Source organism: Epinephelus moara, chromosome 14, assembly GCF_006386435.1.
Source record: "Epinephelus moara isolate mb chromosome 14, YSFRI_EMoa_1.0, whole genome shotgun sequence".
In the NCBI taxonomy this organism is placed as follows: domain Eukaryota; kingdom Metazoa; phylum Chordata; class Actinopteri; order Perciformes; family Serranidae; genus Epinephelus; species Epinephelus moara.
The window spans coordinates 14,161,850-14,187,482 of NC_065519.1; the positions used below are offsets into that span (position 1 = coordinate 14,161,850).

Genomic DNA, 25,633 nt, shown 5'->3' on the forward strand with positions numbered 1-25,633 from the left:
GTTAAATAACCAATTTTCTGTGAATTTTATGGTACAATGACAACTAGCTACCAGACAGTGCATCCTCTGCTCTGAGCATCCTGGCTGGACACAAAATACAAGTGTTGGTTCTGCTATCCTGGGGCCGTATTCACAAAAGTTCCTCATACCAAGAGTTGCTCCTAGTGATGAAATTCTTAGAAAATTCTAAGACTAAGATTTTAAGACTAAGATCAAAGTTATTCGCAGAGTATTTTAGCCCTTAAAAGAGCTCCTAAGGTGAAAAACTGGTAGGAGTAGAGAGGAGGACTTTTAAGAGGCTTAAGAGTTCCTTAAGTAGAGGAGAAAATGGTGGAAACACAAAGAGGTCGGAGAAATATTTTCATTGGATGAAAGCGAATAAATGAAATGCTACAGATTAGACTGTGCAGGGATAATATGTGTGGTAGATATCATTAGGGACACGCACGTATTTCCCACCTAACACAATACAACGATATTTGGAAAACTGGAGAAATTCATCAGTGCAGCAGTGATGACTTGAAGTCTGTCTCAACCTTCCATCAGCAGAGTGATCACACTAACAATGAGAACACTGTCACAGTCAGCAGTTCATTTCATTTCCACTGGGTGTCCACACCTTGCAGGCTTACTAAAGGGCATGTCTGTGACAACCAATCACATCTGTTAAAACAATGTGTCACATCTAGCAACAGGGTCAACCACACCTGAGGTAAAAGTTTCTGTCCCTTTTTGCTCTAAGCTGCTCTGAGAACTTTCCTAAATCACTCCTAGGCTAGAGTTCCTTACTAAAACTTTTTAGGCTAAGTTAGGAGCTCTCTGAGAGTTTTCTCAGAATGTTTGTGAATACGGCCCCTGATCTGTGAGACGTTAATGCGCGTGGTAAATCGGTAAATTATTTTTAAAAAAAATAGGTGTTACCAAATATTTTGAGGTTTAAAATGCAACGTCAGTTAAAGGGTCATTTTTAGATTCATTAATTCAATGCCTTTTAAGACTTTTTACAGATTTGTGGGAACTCTATAGATATTTATTGCCTTAATTAAAAGGCTCATCATTTAACTGGAATTTTATTTTTTTTGGTTTAAATTTGCGTTTAATACAGTTTACTGTGTAGCTGACACTCACCAGCACTTCCTTTTGAGCCTCTTCTTGACTGTTTTCCCTCTCATCAAGCGTCACTGTCAGGTCCTGAATACGGGCTTTCATTGAGGTCACTTCCTGCCTGAGTCTCTCAATTTCCTCCTGGAGTTGCCTCTCTCTTTTCCTCAACGCCTCACGTTCGGCAGAAAGCTCCCCCTTCACTGTCTCGAGGTTTATAATCTTTGTCCTCTCCTCAGCAACCAGCTCCTCCATGTCTACCACCTCAGCTCTCACCTCCTGGACTTGTCTCTCAAGAGTGAGACTGGTTTCTCTCAGGGCTTCCATTTCTATTTTCATCTCCTGCTCTTTTGTTTTTAGAGTCTCGATGACGCTTGCGCTCTCCTGTTCTTTCTTCTGCAGTTCCGTAATCAGAGAGCTGAGGTGGGCGTTCTCCTCGTGAAGGGCGCTCATCTCTTTGGCTTGACTGTCCCTCTCCTCTTCAGATATTTTCCTCTTCTCCATCTCTTCTTTCTGGGCTTTGATTTCCTTCAGCTCAGCTTCTCTGACTGTGAGGACATCTTGGAGTTCATCTGCCCTCTCCCTCTCAGCTGTCAGCCTCTTCCCGAACTCCTCCCCGTGTCCTCTGTACTCTTCCTCCTGGGTGAGCAGTAATCTCTCAAGTCCCTCTTTCTCTGCCACCGCAGTCTCCAGCTGACTCTGGATGGCCTTGAAACGAGATCGAAGGGAGCGTGAGGAGGTGGAATGACTCAGACTGAGCTCCTGCTTCAGGCTGTTTGGTCCTCCCCTCCTCGCTTGTTCCTGGATGGTGTAGTGGTGAGGTTCGGGGCTGGGAGCCGGCGAGGGAGTGATGCTGTCACACTCCTGAGAGTCACTGACTTCATGGAGGTTGGGCCCTAATGTGGCGAGTTCTGCCTGCAGTGTGCTGATGACCTCATGAAGGCGCTCCTCCTCTTCCTGTTTGTCCTGACGCACTCTCACAACCTCAGACTTTAAGTGCTCCACCTGTGTGCGCAGATCTTCCAGCTCAGCCTCCAGAGCCTTTTTATCAAAAAGATCACAATTAATCAGACAGTTACATTTCTCTCATCATCTCTCACTTCTAAACTGTCTTCTATGTTTCCTGCGTGCACATATTCTGACCTTGTTGTCCTTGGTGTTCTCCAACTCCTGCTCCAGTCTTTGGATCTCAGCGTTGAGGTGGTCAATCTCCTGATTCTTCTCCTGGAGTAAGGCTGAGGGGAGATTCTCTTCCTCTGTATCCTCCACTTCACTTTGTTCCTCCCTCTCCTCCTTCAGTACGGTGAGAACAGACACATTTTCCTGCAAACAGAGATGTTCATATCAGTTTAATTATGCCATACATTTTAATTTGTAGGTTTCCTTCTTTGTATTAAGTACTAATATTTTGTATGATCAAGATAATAAATGGAGAATAATAAACAGAATCACAAAGGCCTTTTAAAGATCTGGGAGGAATAGAACAAACATTTGAGGGGAATTATAAAGAGTAAATATTTTAATTTGTTTTATTTTATTTCAGTCTTCTTCTAACTTCTACAACTCAAATACGAGACAGTAAAAAAATAACTATAATTAAGTCATTACCTCTGAAGCAGTTACACAACAAAGCAAGTTTATGCTGACAACAAAGGTGTAGGTGAAATCCATAGTTTATTACACCCACCCTTTTTAAATTAATTATTCTGTACATCTGTATATCTACAGATATATACACTGAAAATAAATAAAGAAACAAAACAAAATGTGTATTAAATGGTAAATGTATTACACATTTTTTATTTCCTTTTTTAAAACTATTTCATAAATTAACTCATTTGACTATCACACAATTTTTTTTTATTTTTTTTTTTGCATTTTGTTATAATCTTTGATTTCGTAAATGTACAAATTCCTCTGACTTCATACTGACTCACTCTAATTTTGAACAACTTTTGGATACAGTCTGGGCTGGAAAAATCATATATTTTTAACTTATTTTTTAAAGTCTGAATCTCTAAATTTGAGAACATGTGAGTTACTACATAATTTGTCTGTTGGTTTGTAATAATCAGCTCCATTTACATTTTTTTAGGTCTCTTCTGTTGCAATATAATACAATAGACACACCATGGAAGGCTACAAATTACACAGCATGGTCTGTTTATGATGCATATCTAAATATCTTGTCCGTGGGACTAAACATAAATAATCAATTTTTTCCATTTCTCAACAAATATATGTTTGGATTCACAGATTGTAAGTAATTCTCTCCTTTACATAAATATTGTACACCAAGTCAATACATTTGTCAACTCTAAGTTATCTATCACTTCAGCATTTTGTTATGAATATCTGACCTCTTTTGGACAGGTGTACAGAAACAGTCTTCATGCGTAATTCATTTTAAGAGGGAGCACATATTGTTTTTTCACTGTCCTCTACTTATAACTTATAAGTTTTGGTTATAAAGCAGTAAATAAAAAACGATAACAAAATGGTATGAAGGTGACATGGCATTTACCTTTAGAGCAGCAATCTCTTCTTGGAGCTCGTTAACATGAGCTGCATTCTGATTGGTCAGCAGCTCCAGCTGTAGTGTGAGGTGTTTTAGTTCAACCTCTTTGATGCTCAAGTCTCTCTGCACCGTCTCCAGTTGGCCAAGGAGGTACTCGACCTAAAAGGACAAAGGCAACCTTTTAAGAGCCACCAATGAGACTAGAATTCTGTCAGTCTGCGAACACCTATACATTAGCACCAACAGGTGGCACTGCAGCCAAACGCATCGATCAATAACCACCACTTATCAGCCCAAATCATCTCAGCTACTATAAACCGGCTTTGTGTGAAATCTTACAGACCTCTTGCTCTTTGCTCTGCAGGCTTTGCTGAGCAGCGTCCAGGGCATCGCTAAGCTCCTGGGTGGGGTCACGGGCGTTGTCACGGTAACAGTGTCTCGTCTCATCCAGTTTGGACTGCAGGGCGGAGATCTGGAGCCTGTTGGACAGGTGCTGCTGCTCCAGTGCCTGCTTATCCTGACAAAAGGTGAGCACATGTGTGAGAAAACGAACAGCTGGGTACAGTGCAGTGATTTAAAGTTTATTTACAGGACATTTTCGTACCTGTGTGAGCTCCTGTTCTCTCAACTTTGCTCTGTGGAGCTCTTGTTCCAGTTGACTGATGGATCTCTTACTCTCAGCGCTGTTGAGCAGTGCTTGCTCCAGCTCTCTGATTCGCCCTGCTAACTTGTCTATCTCTTCGTTGCGCTCTGTGAGATCACGCTGGGCTTGCTGACTGGCTGCGAGCAAGGAGGCGTGGTCCTCTGTCTTGTCTTTGATGATAGCTTGTAGACTCTCCACCTGCAGAGACATAGAGGGGACAACATTTAGGATGCCAGGATTTTAGAGTTTTAATTAGCAGAAAGGGATTTGTGAATGGAAAGCTACTGTCTTGTAGATAGAGAAGCCATTCCGGATCTGTAGCCACTGGTATCGAGCAGCGAAGTTAAAGGGATAGTTTGGATTTTTTTCGAAGTGGAGTTGTATGAGGTACTAATCCATAGTCAGTATTACAGGAGGAGTATCGCCACGGACGCTAAACAATGTACTGCTGTGGTTAGCTGCTAGGCTAATTTACACAATGTAAAATGCCATAGGCTTGTGCTAATAACGTTAGCATGTTGTATTTGTGGGGAAAATGTGTCCAGATAAAGACAAGTGTTTGTCTGTGAATGCTGCGAGTTATAGTGAAGCTGATTTGTGTGCTTGTGTTTGAACTGAACAGCACTTCACAGAAACCCTGCCGCCGACTAGTGTTTCGGAGGTGTAACTGCAGAGCGACACAGACTCACCACCGGGCAAGTAAAAATGGTCAACGGCGTAGGCCACGTGCGTAGGCTACGACGTAGGGTCTGCCGCACAAGTATAAATCCTCCTTAAGACACTAATTATGGAAAATTACCTCATACAACCACATTTCAGAATCTCCAGACTATCCCTTTAAGGCCATTCCAGAGAGCAGTGATATGAAGGTGAAAGACAAATGAAGTGCGAAACGGAAGCAAAAGAGTATAAACAAACGAGGATGAAATGGGAATGAATGTAGAACATGTGACAGGCACATAGAAGCAGTAAGAATTAATCTACGGATGATTGCACAGGAATAATGATGTACGATACACGCCATGCACAAGAGTCAGAGGAGCTAAGAGAAGTATGCTACAGTCTGATTTCATACCTGCAGAACCAAGTCCTCAAACTACAGCAATCCGTTCAGCACAGGGATAAACACATGGCAAAGGTCAGGCTCATCAACAAACAAAATGCATTCATCACTTCAACCTCTGTAAGTACTACTACTACGTATACTTCAGTTAACTAGCTCATAATCCCATCAGCAGAATTAGACACTCATCACAAAAAACACATCAAAAACACACACACTGCAAATGCAATGCACTTTCTTTATCTGGAAACAGAAGCATTTTGTATGATAGATTAGATGTAAGTGTATATACTCGCTAAGAAGTGAACGAGCCTCACCCTGTGTCCCTTGTTATCCCCACTGGCTGACTGTCTGAGTTGAGCCTCTAGCCTTCGGATCTCCTGCTGGAACTCGTCTCTCTCGTGTTCACGCTCCACAGCCTGCTCCTGTATGCACAGGGAACAAGTGGTGTGAGAGACTGTGTCCACAACATTAAACAGCAACATGAGAAACTGCCTGTGACACTCTCAAATAACACTGAAAAGAAAGTACAGCGAGTACATGAGATAACTGTGACGGTGTAAGGTTTAGATAAGAGGAAGCAAATAGATAAGGATCATTTTTAAACTTTCAGATTATTTTCATTTGTCAAATCTCACCTCTATAAACTGCCGGTCGTGTTTCAGCTGTTTCTCAAGTGCTTGGACGCGCTGGTTGAGGTCTTCGGTGTGGGTCTTGAGGTGCTGCTCCGTCTCCAGGCCCTTTGTTTCCTGCTCCTCCAGCTCCCTCTCCAGGGCCCTGAGGCGCAGCGACAGAGAGCTGTGGTCCTTCTCTGCCTGCCGCTGCAAGTCCAGCCTATCCTGGGTTAAACGCTCTGTCTCTGCCAGTAGAGCTTGAAAAATAAAAGAGGAAGATTAGGGCAATTGTTTCGAGGAAATTTAAATGGAAATTTAAAAGCGAGCAAGACATTAGAGAGGTTAAATACTCAACTATTATACATACTGTCCCTTTCGTCCTGGAAAGGCACTGAATGCATTGACAGCTCTTGTTTAAGAGGTAAAAATGACACAGCACTCACAGATCCTTTGCTACACGCTACTGGCAATGGCAGTGTTACAAACAGCAACCTCACACAACACTGCAAACATACTGCATATTCATCCCCCACCCCCTCGTCACACACACTCATACTCCACTCTGACCCACAAACCTGCGTCAGGATCTAAATTGAGCCAATGGCCTACGGAGAGAAGACACATCTGAGCATAGACATTATTATATGTGTGTGGTCAAGCTCGCTAAAGAGGTCATGTAACGTTTTATGCCGACAGAGACACATGATGTCATGATTTCTCCGCTCACCTTTCTCCCTCTCCCCCAGACCGGTGGAGAGATGCTCCTTCTGGCGCAGGAGCAATGCGTGCTCCTCGCTGAGCTCCTGGTGCTTCGCTCTGAGGTTGTCCAGTTCCGTGGAGAGGCTCCGCATCTGGTGCAGCTTCACCTTCAGGCCCTCCAACTCCTCCACTAGCCTCTCCTCTTGGGCCTCCTTCTGCTGCAGAGACTCCTCTAGGGCTGCTTTCTCAGCCACGTAGCCCTCCAGAAGCCCTGAACAGATTATATTATGTTATGTTTGAGTTATGTTTCAACTTCAGTGCAAGTCCAGTAAGTGGATTCACTACTGTAATTTGGCAGCATAAGAGGAGTCAACTGAAGCAGAGCCGCCAAGGATGCAGTGCTCACCCTCTGCCTTGTGGAGCTCCAGCTGGAGTTTACTCTTCTGTTTTGCCTCCTGATCGAGCTGCTCCAGTACGACCTTGTGCTGCTTCAGGAGTTGGGCTGAGTCCTCTTTGCCCTGAGAGAATTTCTCCTCCAGAGAAAGGTGGACACCATGAGTCTGCTCCAGCTGGAGGAAAAAGTGACAGCAAACACTACTATGAAACAGAAAAAAACAACAACATTTGAACAGAAGGTTTTGTTGAGATATCAGTGGGTCTATGCATCATTTACCTGTGTGTTTGCCTGGTTGAGCAGCTCCAGCAGTGTGTCAACAGTGTGACGTAGCCTACTGCAGGCGTTCAGGGCCGCTTCTTCTCCCCCAGGATTGAGCTGACTATCTGAAACCAGTAGGCTCTCACAGAGCAACTGGGTCAGCTCCATGTCCTCTGAAGACAAGTCTGCCACTGAAATACCTGTGACAAGAACGAGACAAAAATAATTTGTTATATTGATGCAAATAGTTAAATAGCAAATACAAGAAAAGCCCTTTCTAACATAAACTAGACTAAGCCAAAAGAAAGCAGTAAGGGCTTAGTCACACATGAGTAAATGCAGGAGAGTGACCATCGCCTGCCGAGGCAAATGTGGGCAGTGCCAGATGTAACACACATAACTAGTCCGCTAGCTAAGAAATTATGTTAGGTAGCTTGCTAATAAACACCAGAAATATGATGTTATTGGTACATTTCTTATGTTCCATGACCATCTCCAGACTAACTGGCAGCTGAGCAGCATCTCTCATGTGGGGTAGTTTGTATTTTTCATGGCCAACACAATAAAATATTGGCTGGTTACACAAGGAAACAATTAATGTCTCCTCCATCTTGGCTCACTTGGAGAACTACAGCCAATGACAGTCACATTGGGGCAGCTACACATGCACAACTTTGCTGGTCAAAGTTCACAAAAGTTAAACTCCACAATGCAAAGATGCTTCGGCACTGGAAACAAACGTTTCATTTCCCCCCTTTAATCGCACTAAATGGAAGTGAACGAGAGGCAAATATTCGCCAACTTGCACACGTGACCGTAACCTAACATGCCCTGCAACTTCAGAATGAATGAGGGGCCGACAGACCTGATTCTTGTGCATCTTTGTTCCCTGTTGAGCTCTTCTGAAGGGTCGTCCGCTCAGGAGTTTTGGCTTTGGCGTTGATCTTGTGTCCAATCAGGTCTTCTGTTGCAATGGTGCTGCGGATCATCTCAATCAGCACCTTCTTCAGCTTTTCATTGGCCTGGTGCAGCTTACGTCTGGGAATACCAAAGTGACATTGACACTGACTAAGGAAAAGAACATGACTACGCTTGGAGACTAAATATTTGCTGCATTTAAAAAGCTGGTGTCTGAATTTTCCCAATTAACTTGAAACAGATGTGAAGAAATAACATAATTTCAAGGTTAACAAACAGGAAAATCAAATAAAAATGTGCATTTTAAGCCACAAAGTCACAAAGAGTATTCACTAAATATACAGCTCATTTATTCTCCAGGTTGGGAGGGCAAACTGAGTCTGGAGTAGTCTGAAAAAAAACCCAACACAGATCATATTACCTCATGGCTGGGGTTCTTGCCATAAAGACACATCTCAAAATATAAAATTCACTTAGCTGTAACTGAACATCACTTACCTTTCCTCTTTAGCCGCCTGCAAGTCATCAGTGAGCATCTTCAGAAGGTTGCCTCCCTCCTGACTCTCTCGCTCCCTTCGCTGGAGGAGAGTGTCCAACGTCTCCATCTCTGCACGCTTCCCTTTTAACTCCCCCTGCAGACAGCCAACCTCTGCTCGCAGCTGGAAAAACAAACACAGAGAGATAACTTTTTAATTCTGCTAACTCTTAGCACAAACCCATTAACTAACTCTCTCCCATCTGTGCTATGACTTATTTAAGAAGTATGCATGTGTGCAACTGAGTGCCAGGGAGGGGAGAAATAACTGAATGACACACAGTTATGGCAAGAAAGTTTGTTGAACAATGAACATCTCAAAGACTGGCACACTCCCCACCAAAACTCAAGAGGTAGCCCAGCTTAGAACATAAATACTATGCACATGTTCACGTCCGTTATGTTTCACCATCCAGTTGGTTCAGCTGTAAGGACGACAGCCTGGTCTTACACAATAATTATAAGCGACCATAATGGCAAGAATTGTGTTTTAAATTAGTACTTTTCTGCATCCAGACATAATCTTTTCAGAGAGATTTGAAATGCATTCAGAAATCTGCATTTCCCCGTCTCCTTCACAAGAGAAACACAATCACATGGCCACAACATCCCGTCAGTGCCAAGAGCATGACAAAAGCAGAAGGCATGTTCTGTATCCAAATGAAAATCAAAACCAGATGTTGATTGTTAGAGAAATCCTCCTTATCCAGAGAAAACAGCTAGCACCACTACCTAAAATACATTGAATAAATCCACTGTAAGACAAAAAACACATTCCTCCTCCCTTACAACCAGCCTAAACCAGCCACACATACACACACATACCGACTGTAATCATCAGGCATCCTTGGCAGAAGTTCTCCAGCTAAGAGCCAAGTCAGTGTGGGATTGAGGCGAGCTCAACTTCTGGATACACTGCTGCACTTTTTCTCAGAAAAGCCTTCATCAGCGTTTTCTTACACGTCAGTAGTAGATTTTTCTTACCTTTCGTTCCTCAGCCTCTTTATTCTCTCCCTCTCCTCTCACCACATCTTCCCTCTCTTTTTCCCTCTCCCTCCCGCTCCCTCCTATCAAACACGTCTCATGCAGCCACCTGTCTTGACAAAACAATGCTGTTGCCCTGACAACAGTACCCTCCCAACCTCTCTTTGCTAACCTCAAGGGGGGGTGAGTGTGTGTGCGTGTGTGTGTTAATATCACACTATCAAAAGCCAAGCTGGGAAGGTGCCATGGAAACAAATGTATACAGACATTAGCCACATTTATGCTGACTGTGCCAAAGGGATTTATTATGGATTTACTGAATTAGTGGAAGTAGCAGAAAGGTATGGACCTGCAGACATCACACATTTATGTTTTTATTATGAAGCCAGTCCCTATGCAGCCAAAATCTTTGGGTTTTTTTGGAAATAGAAATTTAGGCCTTTGGTGGTAGCGACCATCTTGTTAGTAACCAAGGGGACAGTAAAACATTAACATAAAAGTTTCAGGATGCGTCATATCTCCACAACAACCACCAACAAAACAAAACTTTGCTTCAATTCCTTCTGACAGGACAGGCAAAATCTGATCGAATAAAAGTGAGTTGAAAGAAACAGAAATTTGAATGAATGCAATGCATGTTCCTGTGCATTTGAGTTTACAGATTATTCTGCCATCAAATGTACAATGAACTATTTTCTGCATGACCATTAAAGTACCCATGAACTCTATTAATGTTAATTTTCTTTTAATCACGTTTGTCTTGCACTGATCTTCCCTATACACCACTATCAGGCCCAATGATGACAAGTAAGTCGTTTTGATGGTATTCGTAACGGTATCTTAGAGTCGAATTGTTATCTCCCTCTCCCATGACTACAAATTCTGCCAGCTACCGACTAGTGTTCATGAGCTACAGGCTAGCCAGCAGTTATGGAGCACTGTCGCACTGTTGGACGCTTACCGCTGATTAACACTGTCCTAAACCACAGTGGAAGGACAGTGTTGTCTTAGAACCTTAACACCCACTCTCTGGGTCCCCCCGACATCACCCCCATAGAGTGTTGAGGGATAATATTTTGTAGTGGGCTGACCCAAAGGTTAGCATCGCTATGGTTATCTCGACAAAAAGCCAATGGGATTCTTCCATTGGATTTTGGATTATTACTGAAAATTAATTGTGCCAACAAAATTTGATACTAACACATTTTGTTCAACAAGACAATCCTAACAAATAAAGACCACTTTTATGATTTTTGAAGCCTAAATGCAACCACCATAAGTAAAAAGCAAATGTTAGACTATAAACAAACTACACCATGGTCGTATGATTTCAACTTCACCACCACCACTAGAGTAAATTAGTGTAAAGCCGTGGTCTGCATGATGACGCTCTGTAGTCTCATTTAGCCACTTGTCAGCAACCACCTTTTTTAAGACAGGTTAGCGCTTCAAAATTCCCAAGTGGGGTCTTTACTGATGTATTTTTTGTTGCAGAACAAACATGAAATCTCCTAAACTTGTGTTAACCACAGACATTATTTCAGGCATCTATCCAAAAACCGATTCAAAAATCCCACTGACTTCAGGATGAGGGAAGCTGGAGTGCTAAAATGCTGACTCATTTCCAGGTTTAAAGTCCATTCTCACTGAGGGCAAATATCCGCGTAGATTATTCTCGCGGAAAAATATAAAAGTTGATTTCATGGGTTCTTAGGGAAGTTTGCACACCGGGGCGGAACTTTCGTGCGGTGAAAAAAGTTTCCGCCCAGACTTTGACCCCCCGCGGAATTCGCCGGTGGAACTACACAGCTGAGCCAATGAAATTGTTTGTTTATAGTCGCGCAGACTGGGAGAGTCCGAAATCCAGTCAGGCAGGACAGTATGGGAGAAAGGCTGATAATTTCACAGCACCCCGTCCTTTTTGATAAAAGACGGGATGATTTTATGAACAATGAATTAAAGGACAACGTCTGGCAGTCCATTGTCCAGCTTGGTGGCTGCGGTGAGAGTGGTAAGTGCTAAAGAAAGTTGATGTTGACGCTTGTTAAACTTTAGCTTGCTAGCCTGCTGCCGCTGCTACTCTCGTCCATGTTCATCTGCACCCGTTCATGCAGCGCGGACTTGGAACACAACAACGCGAAATTCCGCACCGCATCCGTACCGCGCCTGTGTGTATGGTTTGAGCGCGGAGAGGCGCTGCATTTCTGTATCGCAGCAGTGAGAATGAACCTTTAGGACTCATTCCTTCACCACTCTATTAACATCGTTAGCTTTGTCAGCATGTTGTCATTGTTAGCACCGTTAGCAGCCGCCATTTAAGCTCAGCCACCTCCATGTTTGCTTGTGACATCAGATTGACTACTGTAAACACCAATCAATATCCTTGACATGTCACTCTCTAGCTTCCTGTTATCACAGGAAACACATAAGTATGCTGAATCAAACAGCACTCTGCTAGCTGTTTTGAGGAAACTTTAATCTGCCAATTATCATCTCTAATTAATCTTTAAGTCTACAAAAAATAATTTAAAATATTTCCTAAAGCCTAAGGTAACATCTTTAAACGTATTGTTTTGTCCTACCAACAATCTAACACCATAAAATATTCAGTTTAATCACACAAGACAAGCAGCAAATCTTCACGTGAGAGGGAGAAGTGACCAATTTTTTAAAAAAGTTGCTGATTATTTTTCTGTCTATTGACTCAATGATTACCCAACTAATCATTTCAGTTCTGCTGCACGCTTTAACCAAGAGAGCATGACTACACGACACACACATCACACACACGAGAGATTAGTGTGGCGATTCATTGATATGATAATCTCTTTAACAAGATGTAATCCCCTGCGAAGAAAAGAGGGAAATCTAGTCTATGGATGCCATGCAGCAATATCCTCTCTTCACTCTCAATTCCCAGACTGTCTGTTTTCTATTTACACTTTCTAAGTCACCATAACTTCTTGATTTTGTCCTTTGAGCCTCAGTTCCCATGAAACACACATTTTTCTCAGGCCTGTCTAATCTTGTCCCGAGCAAAGTGAAGCTGCAGGTGTCATTTTCATTTGCACAAAGAACATGACAATGTATAACATGTAAAGACACGACACTAGGCAGGGATTTTATGTATGCATGTGTGTCCAGTACCTGGGCCACCACAGCATCCAGCTGCTGCAGCTGGATAGTAAGCTGGCTCATTTTGCCCGTGTAGCTCCGCTCCTTCTCCTCCTGTTCAGATGTGAAGCTCCGCCTCAGGTCCTCGAGCTCCGCCTCCTTCTGCTCTTCAAACTCCGTCTTCAAAGAAAGCAGTACATCAATTAAAAAATGCAGATCACCATCTTAAAAAGTCGCAGTAAAACGTAGGTCTGTTTGCTCCTCAGCCGAAGAGATTTCCAGCCATGTCTCACTGGCTTATGGCGGACTACCGGCTTGCACATTTCAGATGGTCAAATGCCAAATGTCTGAAAAAAAAAAAAGTACCTTCAGCCTTAAAACCTTCTGCATCAGAGGATAAAAAGCTTAGGGCCATCCCATTTAGCCACTGTTCAGATGGCGGCAACACAAACACACCCACAGCACAGCAACAGAGATTCAGAGAGCAGAGAGACAGACGGACAAGGACACTTCTACATATATGATGATGGTGGGATTATGTGGAAACTGGGTTTGAATAAAGCTCCAGTGGGACAGAGTCCAACAGGAAGAGCTATCCTGAGGAATGAACTGGTGCAGCTGGAGCTTAGAGAGGGCAATGCCACAACACACAAACAGCTCTCAATAATCCAAAGATATTACATAATGTTGTTTCAAACAGGCTTTCAGAGTCAAATAAAGACACAACTTAAAATAAACTGGTAAAAAACATTATTATTTTGCATAGAATTAATAATTATATGCAAAAAATATTGAAGATCTTTAGCAAAAGGATGCTTCTAAGCTATCCAAACTGTCATCATTTTTCTCATCAGTCCTCTTTTACCTTCAGTTGATTAATCCTGTCCTGCAGTCTCTCCTCCGATTGGACTTTGAGGAGCTCCGCCTCTTCGAGGAAATGCTGACGTTGTCTCGACGACTCCTCTTCAAGCTCCCTGCGACATGCCTCCAGTTCCCGAGCAGAGACACCCCTTAACTCCTGCAGCAGCAGACGTGTGCCATGTAGTTTGTTTAATACCACAATATGAAGTTGGGTCAAGTGCTCAGATTCACAGTGCACCCAAATAAATACTTTGTGCCTCTACTTATAAATACACCATTATGAAGGATGAACAATAATTCTGTGTAATCCCTCCTCTAATGGGCCGTAAGAGCCACAGAGACAAGAACCCTATTGACAACCATTAAAACAACTCACTAGGCAGAGAGCTGCATGTTAAAGGGATAGTTTGGAATTTTTGAGGTGGGGTTGTATGAGGCAGTTATCCATAGTCAGTGTATTACCTACAATAGATGGTGGTTAGCGTGCCCCCGTGTTTGGAGAAGCAGACCGAGGTACCAACACAGAAACTAATAAATGTACTGTTGTGGATGGAGGCAGCAGCCAAAAATATTTTGACCACGTATAAAAAGGCCCAGCTTTAGCTCTCTTTATGCTGTCTCCACAGCCACCAGACTCCTTGACAAAAACAGTAATTTTACTTTACAGAACAAGGGAGTTGGTGGTGTACCGCTGCGGCGATCGGTTAGATTGTTTGTGTTATTGTGTGAGTTTGGTGTTATAAAGGGTTAGTTCATATTTGAAAAAGTCACACAATAAGACAAACAATCTAACTGATCTAAGCAGCGGTAGACCAACAACTCCCATGTTCTGCAAGGTAAAATTACCATTTTTGTCAGTGAAGTCTGGTGGTTTTGAAGAAAGCATAGATGGATATAACAGCTTCAGTTCCCTGTTGGAAAAAGCTGTCAGCAAGAGCTGATGGTAGTGAAGATATTTTAAATTTAGCATACACTTAAACTGGTATTGATTTGTTTTTAGGTGGCTAAAATACATTTTGCTGCTGACCCTGTCCACAGTCTGTGGTAGTACTTCTGTCTGCTTCTCTAAACTGGGGATGTGATGCCCTCCATCTACTGTAGGTAATACACTAGTATCTATATACAGATATATATATATATACATATATACTGTAGGCAAACCCCGGAGATCTTGCCTCCGGAAGAAGAGCGGAAGAGCCCTGGTTTCCAGTTGTAGGCTGTTTGTAGTCCGCGTGATACTGACCAATCACGTTTGAGCCGGCTGCAGTTGTTGCCAGGTTAAACGGTTCGTGCAGTGAACTAACGAGGCGGAACATAATTGGCGTCACTGCAAACTCTGAATCCATCTCAATGGTTCAGCATATTTACTTATATATAAACAGAAGTTGGAAACGGAAATTCGCCTCCTCCGCCCAAATCAAACCGCAATGCCAAAAAATCGGGGGTCTGCCCCCAGAGGCTGTATCGCCATCTGCCAGAAGTAAGACGCCGAATACAGCTGATGGGTTCCGAGAATGGTAATACACTGACTATGGATATGTTTCTCATACAACCCCACTGCAAATAATCCGTCAATCATGTCAATATCGACTCATGAACTGCGGTCAAACTTCCAAACTAGGCAGCGCTGATCAAATATAATTCAAGATTCTGTTACTGTATTGCCTATTTCTACCCTCATATTGTTTTAAGAAACATTTTTAAGTGTATTGTTAAGCTGTAACATGAGAACGTTTGTGACCCGGCTGCCATGTTGGATACAGTTAAATGGGAGTACCAAGCACTACTGAACACCTACCAACGTTCTCATTTTACAGCTAAACAGTACACTAAAATGTGTCTCTGAAAACATTTGAGGTGAGAAACAGGCAATGCAGACACAGAATCTTGATTCATATTTGATTGACATGACAACTTACATAACTGACAGCTGCATTAGAGAGTACCCTGCTCTGATTTGTTGTTGCTGCCCCATGGCAGTTTGAGTCTAGCAAATGTCATTAGAGGAAGCAGGAGAGGAGGTGGGGCACTCACAAACTGTCTCATATACTTATTTAAGAATAAAGTGACAGTTTCAACAAATATGACAAAAAGTTATTTCATTTAAGTTACCAACTGTATCTTAAACTCACGCTGTAAAAAAAACACAGATTCACACACACAATCAAACACACACCTGTAGCTGGCGCTGGTGCTGTGCAATGAGTTGCTCTTTCTCAGAGGCGCAGGTGTGTGAGAGCTCCTGAAGGGCAGTGCTGTGTTGTTGCTCCAGTTCTAAAACCTGAGACAGAAGATTAAAACAGAGAGACCATTAACAGACGTGCCCTCCAAAAAGATTTTATAGTTATTATTTTGCATTTTACGACAGTGAGGAAATGCTGTTTCAAGTTAGGAATGACAGTGGTATGTGATGGCCAAGCACCAATATGTTCTCAATCAGTAGGAACGACTTTTTGCTGTGATTAGATATCGAATTTCTTTGCATCTGAAAATAACATCACAGAATAATCAATATGTCTTATTTATGTCAACATGTAAACTGCAAACTATTAAGCCATAATCGCCAGTGTCCTCATGAGAAGACACTTAAAATTTTGGCCTTTTATGGGATTAGGAAACAAAAGTACTGGTAAGTACCTGCTTCTTAAGGGTCTCCAGGGCTTTGCAGTGTTCAGTATCTAAGGCCTCTTTCTGAGCAGCCAGCTCCGTCTGTAAAAAAAACATTTTGATAAAAGTCAAATGAGGAAGTTGTTGATTATGTGTAACTTTGCTTGTTGATTGAAATTTTAAATTTGATTGATGACTGTATGTCTCACCTTGTGAACGTGGCTGAGCTCTGCTGCCATGGCACTAAACTTCTCTATGTGCACCTGAGCCAGCTCTTTCCTCAGGTCCTCTCTGATTGAGAGCAGCTCTGCGGCGTGGCGCTCCATTATCTGCTTATGTTCTGACTTGTGGCGATTCAAGTTTTGACTATATTTCTCTTCAAGTTGCACAATTTCATCACGCAGAGTCTGAGATTAAAAAAAAGAAAAGATGTTGGCTTTCAAAGTACTGACAAACTGAGAAATCCTAAGTGACAGCAGTGTTGTGTACTCAGTGTGACATTACAAATTCTGTGTCCCTACCTGCACTTCCTTCAGGTATGTGGCCTCCAAAGTGTCCATATTACCCAGCATCCTCTTCTCCAGTTCATCCCTCTCCTCCTGGTGTCTGCGAGTCAACTCCGCTTCTAAAGCCTCCAGCTGAGCCTGATTGGTCTCCTGAAAAACGGCCTCCAGACTCTCAAGGTCTGCCTTTCGTTTGGAATGGAGGGCTGCTTCCAAGGCAACGAGCTCTGCGTTGTGTTTGGACTCAAGCTCAGCGGCCGTAGCTGCAAGCTGATCCCTGTGACTGGCACTGAGTGAATCTTGTTGTGCTTTGTGTTTGGCATTGAGTGCGTCCTTCTCTTCAGAGTGTTTGTTTAGTAGTGTCGCTCGCTCGTGTTCCAGCTCAGTCTGATGTTTGTTCTTCAGCTCTGCCAGAGAGATTTCTGATTTTTGGGCCAAACTCTCCTCCAACGCTGCTTTTTCCTCTTGGAACCTAAAGACATAAAATATCACCGATTGCTCAAAACAAAGCGTTTTCAAGGATCATTGAGATGAAACTGATGTGATTTTGTTAGGATTTAAGAAAAAAAGACCAGTCCCAGAATGCTATGCACCAAATGACTTGGTGTACAGCATTTACTTTTTTAAATCATACAGCAACACTAGCTGAAATTCTGTCACATAAAACAGATGTTAAAGGGGACTGTCCTTTTTTTTTTAGCCTTCCATCAGCACATTTTTTCCCCCAAGAGTTATTTGACTGGTCCCGCCCTACTGCGCCGTTACTGTCTGGTACTCGTCACGTCGACACATTGAAGTCGGACACAGTTAGCGCTAAGGCAGGGAGCTCATGGTTAGGGTTAGCACTAGCCGATCACAGCACAGCAGGGCGAGACAAGGCAGAAGACTCTTAGGGAAAAAAGTAACGCCTCTCATTACCTACACTGCTGAAGTGCTGATTGACAGAAAATTACACTATATTTGATCAGTTAAACATTTCTCAAACATTATATTTGCTAATATTCTGTGTTTTAATGTAAACTGAATAAATTTGGGTTTTGGATTGTACGTCACAAAATTCCCACTTTGACAACGCCATTCTGGAAATTATTTTTCTAATTATTTTTACATTTTATATAATAAGCAATTAACTAAAAAAAAAAAAGATATTGACTTTTGAATTTAATGTCCGTACCTATCTGCATCTCTAATGGTTTTTTTTTGTTGTTTTTTTAAGAAAAGAAAAAGTATAAAAAAAATTAGACTTTATTTAAAAAATAATAATAATAAAATAAAAATAATAAATAAATAAATAAATAAAGATATATATTTTTATTATTTTATTTATTAATTTCTGTAAAAAAAAATTATAAATAACAATAACAAATGTACCATAGTCAATGGCAAGAGACAAATAATATTCTGATCCCACCTGAATTGTGCCATAAATTACACTTGATGTTTTTCAAATCAAAAAAATAATTTTTCAGGTCAAGAAAGTCAAACTTTGTTGGCTGTGAAATTACATCATTAGAAAGATTTAACAGTTGCCTAAGTGACATTTTAACCCTCTCACTGAAGCTACAGTGTTCGTGTGTTTCATGCCAGGATGTAACGTTACTCATATGAGCAACAGGTCTTTTTTTTTTTACTACCCAGCTGATAAATAAGACAAGGAATCACTGGATAAAACACATCAGATAAGAAAAAATAAAATGTGCCAAGGTAACGGCCATGTTGGTGTTTGTGACATATATTGTGTGAGACAAGAGATGTAGCTCATGAAGTGGTTTCACACTAGATGACGCTATGACAAACTGTGACCTTGTTGCGCTGCAAAATTCTCATTTAAATTGACAAACATCACATGTGTAATTCATGGTATAGGAGCCATCCCCAGTGTAAAATGTATGTGGGATGCTAATTTTTGGTGGTTCACTGGAAGGAGAGGGACTGTAGCAGTAATACAAACATGACTTGTGTGTCAGGGTCTAACCACCAGCCCCTTTTAGATAGGAATTGTGCAAATTTGCAGGAAAGCCCAATCAGTCTTTTTTTCAGCATTGGCAGTATAAAAGCAAAATCGGGGAGTGCAGCAAAATGCCGCCTGCCTACTTTTGTTTATACAGAATGCGCCTTTTTTCGGGGCAATGGGGGATGTGAGCAAGTAACAAAACATGTAGCTCAGCGTGTGACGTAAACAGTGACGTGGGAGGGAAGCCGCGGCTGGTCAGTCCTTATGCGATTCTCTCGTAAGTCAGCCCGTCCTTCACCGTCCCCGTCATCTGACGGTTAATGGCCTCTTTGTTTGCAAGGACAAGGAGGGCGTGCAATTCTTTGTCTCCTCAGTTGCTCATCTTTACAGTGTCTATCAGGTTTGTGTTTCCCTCTTGCTACTAGCTGTTCGCTAATTCCTGCTATCAGCCGTTTCCTGTTTATCCACCGCCAGTGGGTCGCACGTGCGGCGTCATCAACAGCTCCTCCCACAAGTCATCAACAGCCCCTCCTGTGGCGGAAGGTGGCCTCGGCCTTTTTAAACTAAAAGGGTTCTGCCAATATGACTACCCTACGAGGCGGAAAACTGGGCACCTCGGATCAACTCGCCAATCTGGCTCTGTGTGTCTAAACACTCGCAGCTTGCCGGCAAAACGGCCCAACATGCTTGGAAAATCTGGCAGTGTAAAAGGGGCTACTGACAAATCATTGACCTCCAGCTACAATCAGGACTTCAGGATTTTGAGTACAGTTCACCTCTCTTGTGCTTGGCGTAGCTGCTCCTCAGCCTGCTCTTGGAGGAGCTTAGTGAGCTCCTTGATTTCTGTTGCCATGGTGCTCTTTGCCCTTTGCAGCTCACCATCATACTGGGCCTTCAGTCGCTGCCGCACTATCAGAACCTGTGGGCCTGAAAGACAGGAAAAACAATGTTACAAGCTGATGGGAAACCACCTCTTAAGTATACTCCATTTCCAAAGATATCTGATCTGACTGGAAGCTGTAATGATCTGACATGAGCCTTTACAAATGATCTTACTCTCATCGTTGTCCAGTGCCACCTGTAGAGACTTTAACTTCTCTGTCTCCTCGTGAAGTGCTTTCTCAAGGCGTGTCCTCTCCTCCTTCATCTCTCCATGCAGGTCTGACCTCAGGGCAGAGAGCTCAGCTTCATGCTTGTCTTGGAGCTCTTCCCTCAGCCTCTTCATCTCCTCCTGCACATCTTCTCTCTCCTGTTTCAGAGCCTCCTCCACATGGACAAGCTCCACAGCAAACTCCTGTTTCAGCTGTAGGAGGAGGCAGGAATATATATAAGTGTCACAATTTGAAATTCCCATCTTGTATCATAAATCTGTGTTTCTGTACAGCTATCAGTATATTTGTAGCTTAATCGTATGCAGACCTTGATATGTACCTTTTGTGTATTCCTTTGCAGCCCTTCATCATGTCGTTTACTCATGGCAGCCAGTCTATTCTCCAGGGTGTGGATGGTGGTCATCTTTGTCTGCAGCTCCTCAGTGTGACACCACATCCTCTGCTCAACCTCCACCTAATTAAAATCACCAAAAACTCACATTATACAACACATAAACTCAGTGTGCAATTTGTTTCATAGATGATCTGATTATCTTTTCTCACCTCAACCTGCTGTGCTGCCTCCGAGCGAACTCTGGTGAGCTCTGCGACAAAGATATTTGAGTTATTTAACTTTAGTAACTTCTTAATACCATGTCTGTGCTTTTCATGTGTGTGTGTGAAGTACCTTGTAAGTGACGGTCAGAAAGTTTGGCTCTGAGTTGCTCCAGCTCCAGGGCATGGCGAGTCTTCTTCTCCTGCAGCTCCTCATAGTAGTGGTCAGTGAGGTCTGAGCGAACCTAATGCATGCGTAACAATACAAAACAAGTAAATGAAAGAGTAAATGGGGCAGTATACTCCAAGAGAACTGCTTGTTGAACAATCAAATAGCGTCAGAAATCCACTCTGCCAACATCTTTCCAGCGCTGGATTAGGGCATGCTGTGTCTATGTAACACTCTGAAACTGACAATCCGACATTCACACTCACATCACAGCATGATTACTCAGCTGTAAGAGAGACCTGGCCGAGGTAGCAGCCAATCAAAACACATTAAAATGCAACGAATACAACATATAAAACAAAAATCCACAATAAAACAACAACCATTCAAATATAGTGGCCTCTCAAGAAAAACAAGCTCATGTCTCTGTCACCACATTCTTTATGATGCCAGGAAAAATACAGGAAATTATTTACAAATTGAACACTGAACTTAACACAAAAGACATAAATTAAAAAAAGGAATGATAATTACATTTCAAAGAGCAGTTACCTACTGATAGTCCCTTTTATCCAGCTCAAAAAAAAGCAAATTGACACTGCAAGGATGATTAAAAAAAAACTTTAGGTTACTTGCGTAACCCTAGTTCTCAGATTAGCATGAGTGAGATGTCTCTCTCATGTTATGAATGAGACAATACTGTGCGACTCTACCCAGAGCTTCTCTCATATCACCTTCTTCTGTTTTGTATTTACAGAGGCATTAAAGATCAAAGTTAGTAGTTTGTGTCTGACCTGTCGCAGCTCCTCCTTAAAGGAAAGAGTCAACGAAGATCGTAGACTGGCAAGCTCCATGGCGTGTTTCTCCTCTAGCTGAAGGTGCAAACTGTCATGAGCTTCCTGGATGAGAAATAACATGATGTTAAGATAATTGTGATAAAGAGGAGAGGTTGTGGAAGATAAGGAAAACTAAAGGGGAAGATACAAGAAATCAATTTACCTACACTGCCTTATCTGAGTTACGTTCCTATTCTTAGACTTAGATTTGTGTATTTTACTCAGTATATACACATTTATTTAATGAATTCATTTTGTATTATTTATTTTGAAAAATATTCTCTCTTTTTAACTTGTTCTTTTTTCTTTCTTTTTTTTTCCTTTTTTTTTTTTTAAATCAAGGTCTATTGTATCTTTAAATATAAAAAAGTGGACAGCTTGAACACAGAACAATTACATCAAATCTCTGTAATTAAATAAATAAATAAAATAAAATAAAATCAATAATGATAATATGACAAGTATATAAAAACTTGGGTTACATAGATATGCTGGTAGCTGCTGTACCTTCTAGAAAGGAAATAAATGGCTGCCATGTGATATAAAATTTTCTGGTGGACTCCCTAGTGGTACATCTAATTTCTTCTTGGTGGATGCGACACATAATTTCTAATCCATTGGCCATTTTACACTGTTCCAATTTCAAAATACTATCTTCTTTAATATTATCAGTGAATGTACATGAATATAATCTTAGAATTGTTTCATATAAAAGGAAATGAGCAGTGACAACAATAAACTGTATGTATTAAACCTGAAATTCTATTAAAACATTTCAAAGTGCTGAATATCACACATCAACAGAAGGTCTTCAAAATGCCTTAGACATTTTATTTCCTCACATAAAATGTACGCGCCTGGTGTGTTTCCAGTTTGAGGCCAGTGTCAGAAAGCTCACGATCTTTTTCCTCCTCAGCTTGGCTCTGAAATATGAAACTGAAACAGAGAGCAGAGGCAGTGATATTAAAATAATTTTATCCAACTTTGCAGTACATGTATCTGGTCACAGATATTACATAGTGACCTACCTGTCATCTGCAGTTTTAAGCACAGATTCCTCCAAGGCACTTTCCACCAGCCTCAGCTGGAGCAGAGCAATCTCCTCTCTGTAGCTTTCCTCTGTTGCACGCAATCGCTGCTCAAAGTACCTACAGGAGGATGAAGGTAAAACATGTATAAACTGGTCAGTGAAAGGGCAGGAAGAGGACAATTCACAGATTAACTGACAATCTTGTCTGTGGCTTAAATAATGCAGGATGTGATAAACAACCACGGTTTTTATTCTTAACATTTCAAACCTTGAAAAACAATGGAGGTAAAGACATTTATGAGAGTAAATGCATCAAGACTGTGCTCTCGTACCTCCTCAGGCTTTCCAGCTCAGCCTCATTCTGCTGTTTGATTTCCCGTTTTTGTTCATTAAACTCTGTCTTCAGGCGCTCAATGTCATCAACACGAGATGAGCGAGCAAGCAGCTGCTCCTTCAGCTCTGTGAGAAAATAAGGTCGACGGCAAGGAAAGAAAAAGGTAAGAGCACGCATGCAGTCAAGTTCTTTTTTCCTCTGTGCATCATGTCACATCACAGACAAGAGCCGTCGTTGTCGGGAACTTTTGAATATCTTAACTGTGAGTAGTTAAATAAATGGAATGAATATAAATACAGCCTTGTGTCAAGCAAATGTCAGACTGGTGCATCAACCTCACCTCCCAACTCTTGGCGACTGGCTCTCATGCTCTCCAGCTGGGTCCACAGTTGACCTACTTCTTGTTCTGAGCTCTGTTTTAGCGAGGTCTTCTCCTCCTGAAGGCGCAAAACCTGGTTCACAGAGGTCACAGAGAGAAATCATTGTTTTAGTTTTTAAATAAAACTTACTGTTCTGTGGATTTCAATTTCAAGGAGCTGTATATGACCTTAGAACAACTATTTGCATTGTAAAGATACAGCTGAGTGATGGCATCTTTAGCAGAGAACTTTATCTTATTGTTGTTTAACCTTTATTTAACCAGGCAAACAATTAAGAACAAATTCTTATTCACATTGTCAGCCTGGCAGAGAGGTGTCTCTACTGTCCACTTAATAGCAGGTCGAGATTCCTATTGTTTTATAGATTGATGCAAGATAAATGGGTAAAATGTCTGCAATATGAGAAAAAATTCTAAATAAGCTCCATGGACTTAAATAAAAAATAAATGGCAACTTAAATACATGTTAATGTGTCTCAGTGAACTCACCTCCTGCTGCAGTTGCTGCTCCTTCTCCTCTAGGTGGAGTGCTAGCTGCTCTTTCTCCTTCAGCACTGCCTTAGTCTCCTCCAGAGCACCTAAGCAATATTCACAAAGGAGTGAGCAAAGCAATTTATATAAACTAGAACACGAACAATGATTGTACAAAGTTCTAATATCGGCAGACATGGCAGTCAGCATGACTGTCTATCACCATGTGTATTCGAATGCAGATTAAAATTATAATAAAATAGTTAAGTCAGAGGATTGTGCAGCCTTACTGGATGAATGCACATTGAGTTTGGAGGGGAGGCAACTCACGAGCAGCAGTGTCTTGGTCAACCCGGGCTTGTGTCAGCTCCTCCTCCAGTTTCTGGTGCTGCTCCTTACTGGTGGTCTGGAGTTCCTCCAGCTTGGCACATGACTCCCGCAGGTCTGACTGGGTCTGCAACAGAGCTGCCTGGGCTTCAGCTAGAGATTTAATGGTCTGGTTGAGGGAGGCCTGGGTGCTGGCGAGTTCTGTCTGGGTGGCACTGAGGCTGTTCTGGGTCTCTGAGAGAGATGTTCGGAGGTTGCTCTCAACGTCCTTATCCCACTGTGACTTAAGAGTCTGAGAGAAAGAGAAGACGGATTGAAATAAATGATCAAAAAGAATCAAATATGATATAATAATGAAATGGCAGATGTTTAAATTAAAAATGCCCTATCAGATGCAACATCTGTATAACAATTTCTATGAGGCTTGACCTGTATCTCTTCGGTCTGCATTTCCTCCATGGCGGCTCTCTCCTGAGCAACACGAGTCTCCCACTGCTGCTTCAACTCATCTGCACATATGTACACAAAACAAATGATAAGATTCCCCCACATCAAAGAACGTGAAGGCTACATCTGTCACTGTGCTCTACTTTGTCTACTTCTAAAGAATAAAAGTGACTCGCCCACATGCATAATGGCTCACATGTTGAGTGCACCTACGGGCGAACATGAAAAAGAACGCTGACTGAAGAGCTGAACAGCACTCCAGTCTGCACTCACCCATGTCTCGTTGATGCAGCTCACGCAGTCTCTCCTGCTGCTCCTGGTTCTGCCGTCTGATCTGGTCCAGCTCTGACTGATGCCGGGCCTGCAGGAGTGCACTTTCCTTGGCAAATGTCTCCCTCAAGGAGGCCTGGACCTTGGTGAGAGCCTCCTGCTCATGCTGCAAATTCGTCTGGGAGTGTTCCAGCTGGGACATGTGGACGCCGGTCAGGCTCAGACGCAAGGTTTCAAGCTCGCTGGTTTTTTGGACCTGAAGGAAATGGAAGCATAAGGTACGATTTGTGTGAGAGCTTTTCCTGAGCCGAGAAGTGACTGCATGTTGGAGGGAAAAGGAGGATTAAGTGTTATATTTACATTTTAGGCATTAAGCTGACACTGTTATCCTCCATAGCAATCTATAAAAAGTAGGATTCAATGTCTAAACTCCAAAGTAAGTCATTGTGTGTGACAAAATCCCTTTCACTATGAAATGGTTATATAAGGGAGGAAAGAAGCTAAGACAGAGAGACAGAAGATTTATCATGCAGCATGTTGTGTCTGACGATGTTACACTGCGCCTTTGTGCGCATATATATATACTGTACCTGCACCTGCTGCAGTTCAGCCTGGTGGGCAGCCTCCATGCTCTCCCTCAGCTCTAACGACACCTCTGTCCTCAGTTGACTGAGCTCCTCAATGTGTTTGGCAGTCAGCTCGGAAATCATCCTCTCGTGCTCACGTTCAGTCACCTGGACGAGACAGATAATGGGAGACATGAGAAGCTGAAAAATAACACACGGAATCGCTACAGAAAGCAAAAAGTTTAATAACTTAGGGACTTATTAATTTGATACCTGTTTGATTAAGCTGATCTGTCTCTTCTGTTCCTCCTCCATAGCGACACGCTGCTTCAGCAGTTCTGACTCCAGGTGAGTGTTCAACTCAGTAATCTAGGAATTAATGGAGTCAA

General features: G+C 42.2%; 1 protein-coding gene across 8 annotated transcripts in view; it reads right to left on the reverse strand.

Annotated features, from left to right (window-relative positions):
• Positions 1–25,633, reverse strand: part of pcnt (pericentrin) — a 53,908-nt gene that overhangs the window by 12,620 nt on the left and 15,655 nt on the right. For 3 of the 8 annotated variants that reach the window (XM_050061131.1, XM_050061133.1, XM_050061126.1), the window contains 35 exons: positions 25,518–25,613; positions 25,269–25,412; positions 24,682–24,934; positions 24,391–24,470; positions 23,965–24,253; positions 23,653–23,741; positions 23,125–23,236; positions 22,783–22,909; positions 22,449–22,568; positions 22,263–22,356; positions 21,379–21,483; positions 20,549–20,660; positions 20,425–20,465; positions 20,201–20,335; positions 19,826–20,072; positions 19,546–19,696; positions 16,834–17,287; positions 16,522–16,719; positions 16,343–16,414; positions 15,882–15,986; positions 13,710–13,862; positions 12,878–13,024; positions 8,710–8,870; positions 8,159–8,331; positions 7,312–7,493; positions 7,045–7,207; positions 6,667–6,909; positions 5,964–6,196; positions 5,643–5,750; positions 5,338–5,358; positions 4,224–4,460; positions 3,963–4,136; positions 3,626–3,778; positions 2,245–2,424; positions 1,129–2,142 (listed from right to left, as the gene is read on the reverse strand). In XM_050061131.1, coding sequence (XP_049917088.1) covers positions 1,129–2,142; positions 2,245–2,424; positions 3,626–3,778; positions 3,963–4,136; positions 4,224–4,460; positions 5,338–5,358; positions 5,643–5,750; positions 5,964–6,196; positions 6,667–6,909; positions 7,045–7,207; positions 7,312–7,493; positions 8,159–8,331; positions 8,710–8,870; positions 12,878–13,024; positions 13,710–13,862; positions 15,882–15,986; positions 16,343–16,414; positions 16,522–16,719; positions 16,834–17,287; positions 19,546–19,696; positions 19,826–20,072; positions 20,201–20,335; positions 20,425–20,465; positions 20,549–20,660; positions 21,379–21,483; positions 22,263–22,356; positions 22,449–22,568; positions 22,783–22,909; positions 23,125–23,236; positions 23,653–23,741; positions 23,965–24,253; positions 24,391–24,470; positions 24,682–24,934; positions 25,269–25,412; positions 25,518–25,613 — 6,366 coding nt within the window. The remainder of the gene's footprint in view (positions 1–1,128; positions 2,143–2,244; positions 2,425–3,625; positions 3,779–3,962; positions 4,137–4,223; positions 4,461–5,337; positions 5,359–5,642; positions 5,751–5,963; positions 6,197–6,666; positions 6,910–7,044; positions 7,208–7,311; positions 7,494–8,158; positions 8,332–8,709; positions 8,871–12,877; positions 13,025–13,709; positions 13,863–15,881; positions 15,987–16,342; positions 16,415–16,521; positions 16,720–16,833; positions 17,288–19,545; positions 19,697–19,825; positions 20,073–20,200; positions 20,336–20,424; positions 20,466–20,548; positions 20,661–21,378; positions 21,484–22,262; positions 22,357–22,448; positions 22,569–22,782; positions 22,910–23,124; positions 23,237–23,652; positions 23,742–23,964; positions 24,254–24,390; positions 24,471–24,681; positions 24,935–25,268; positions 25,413–25,517; positions 25,614–25,633) is intronic. The other 5 variants (XM_050061132.1, XM_050061128.1, XM_050061134.1 and 2 more) reach the window with 3 other exon arrangements.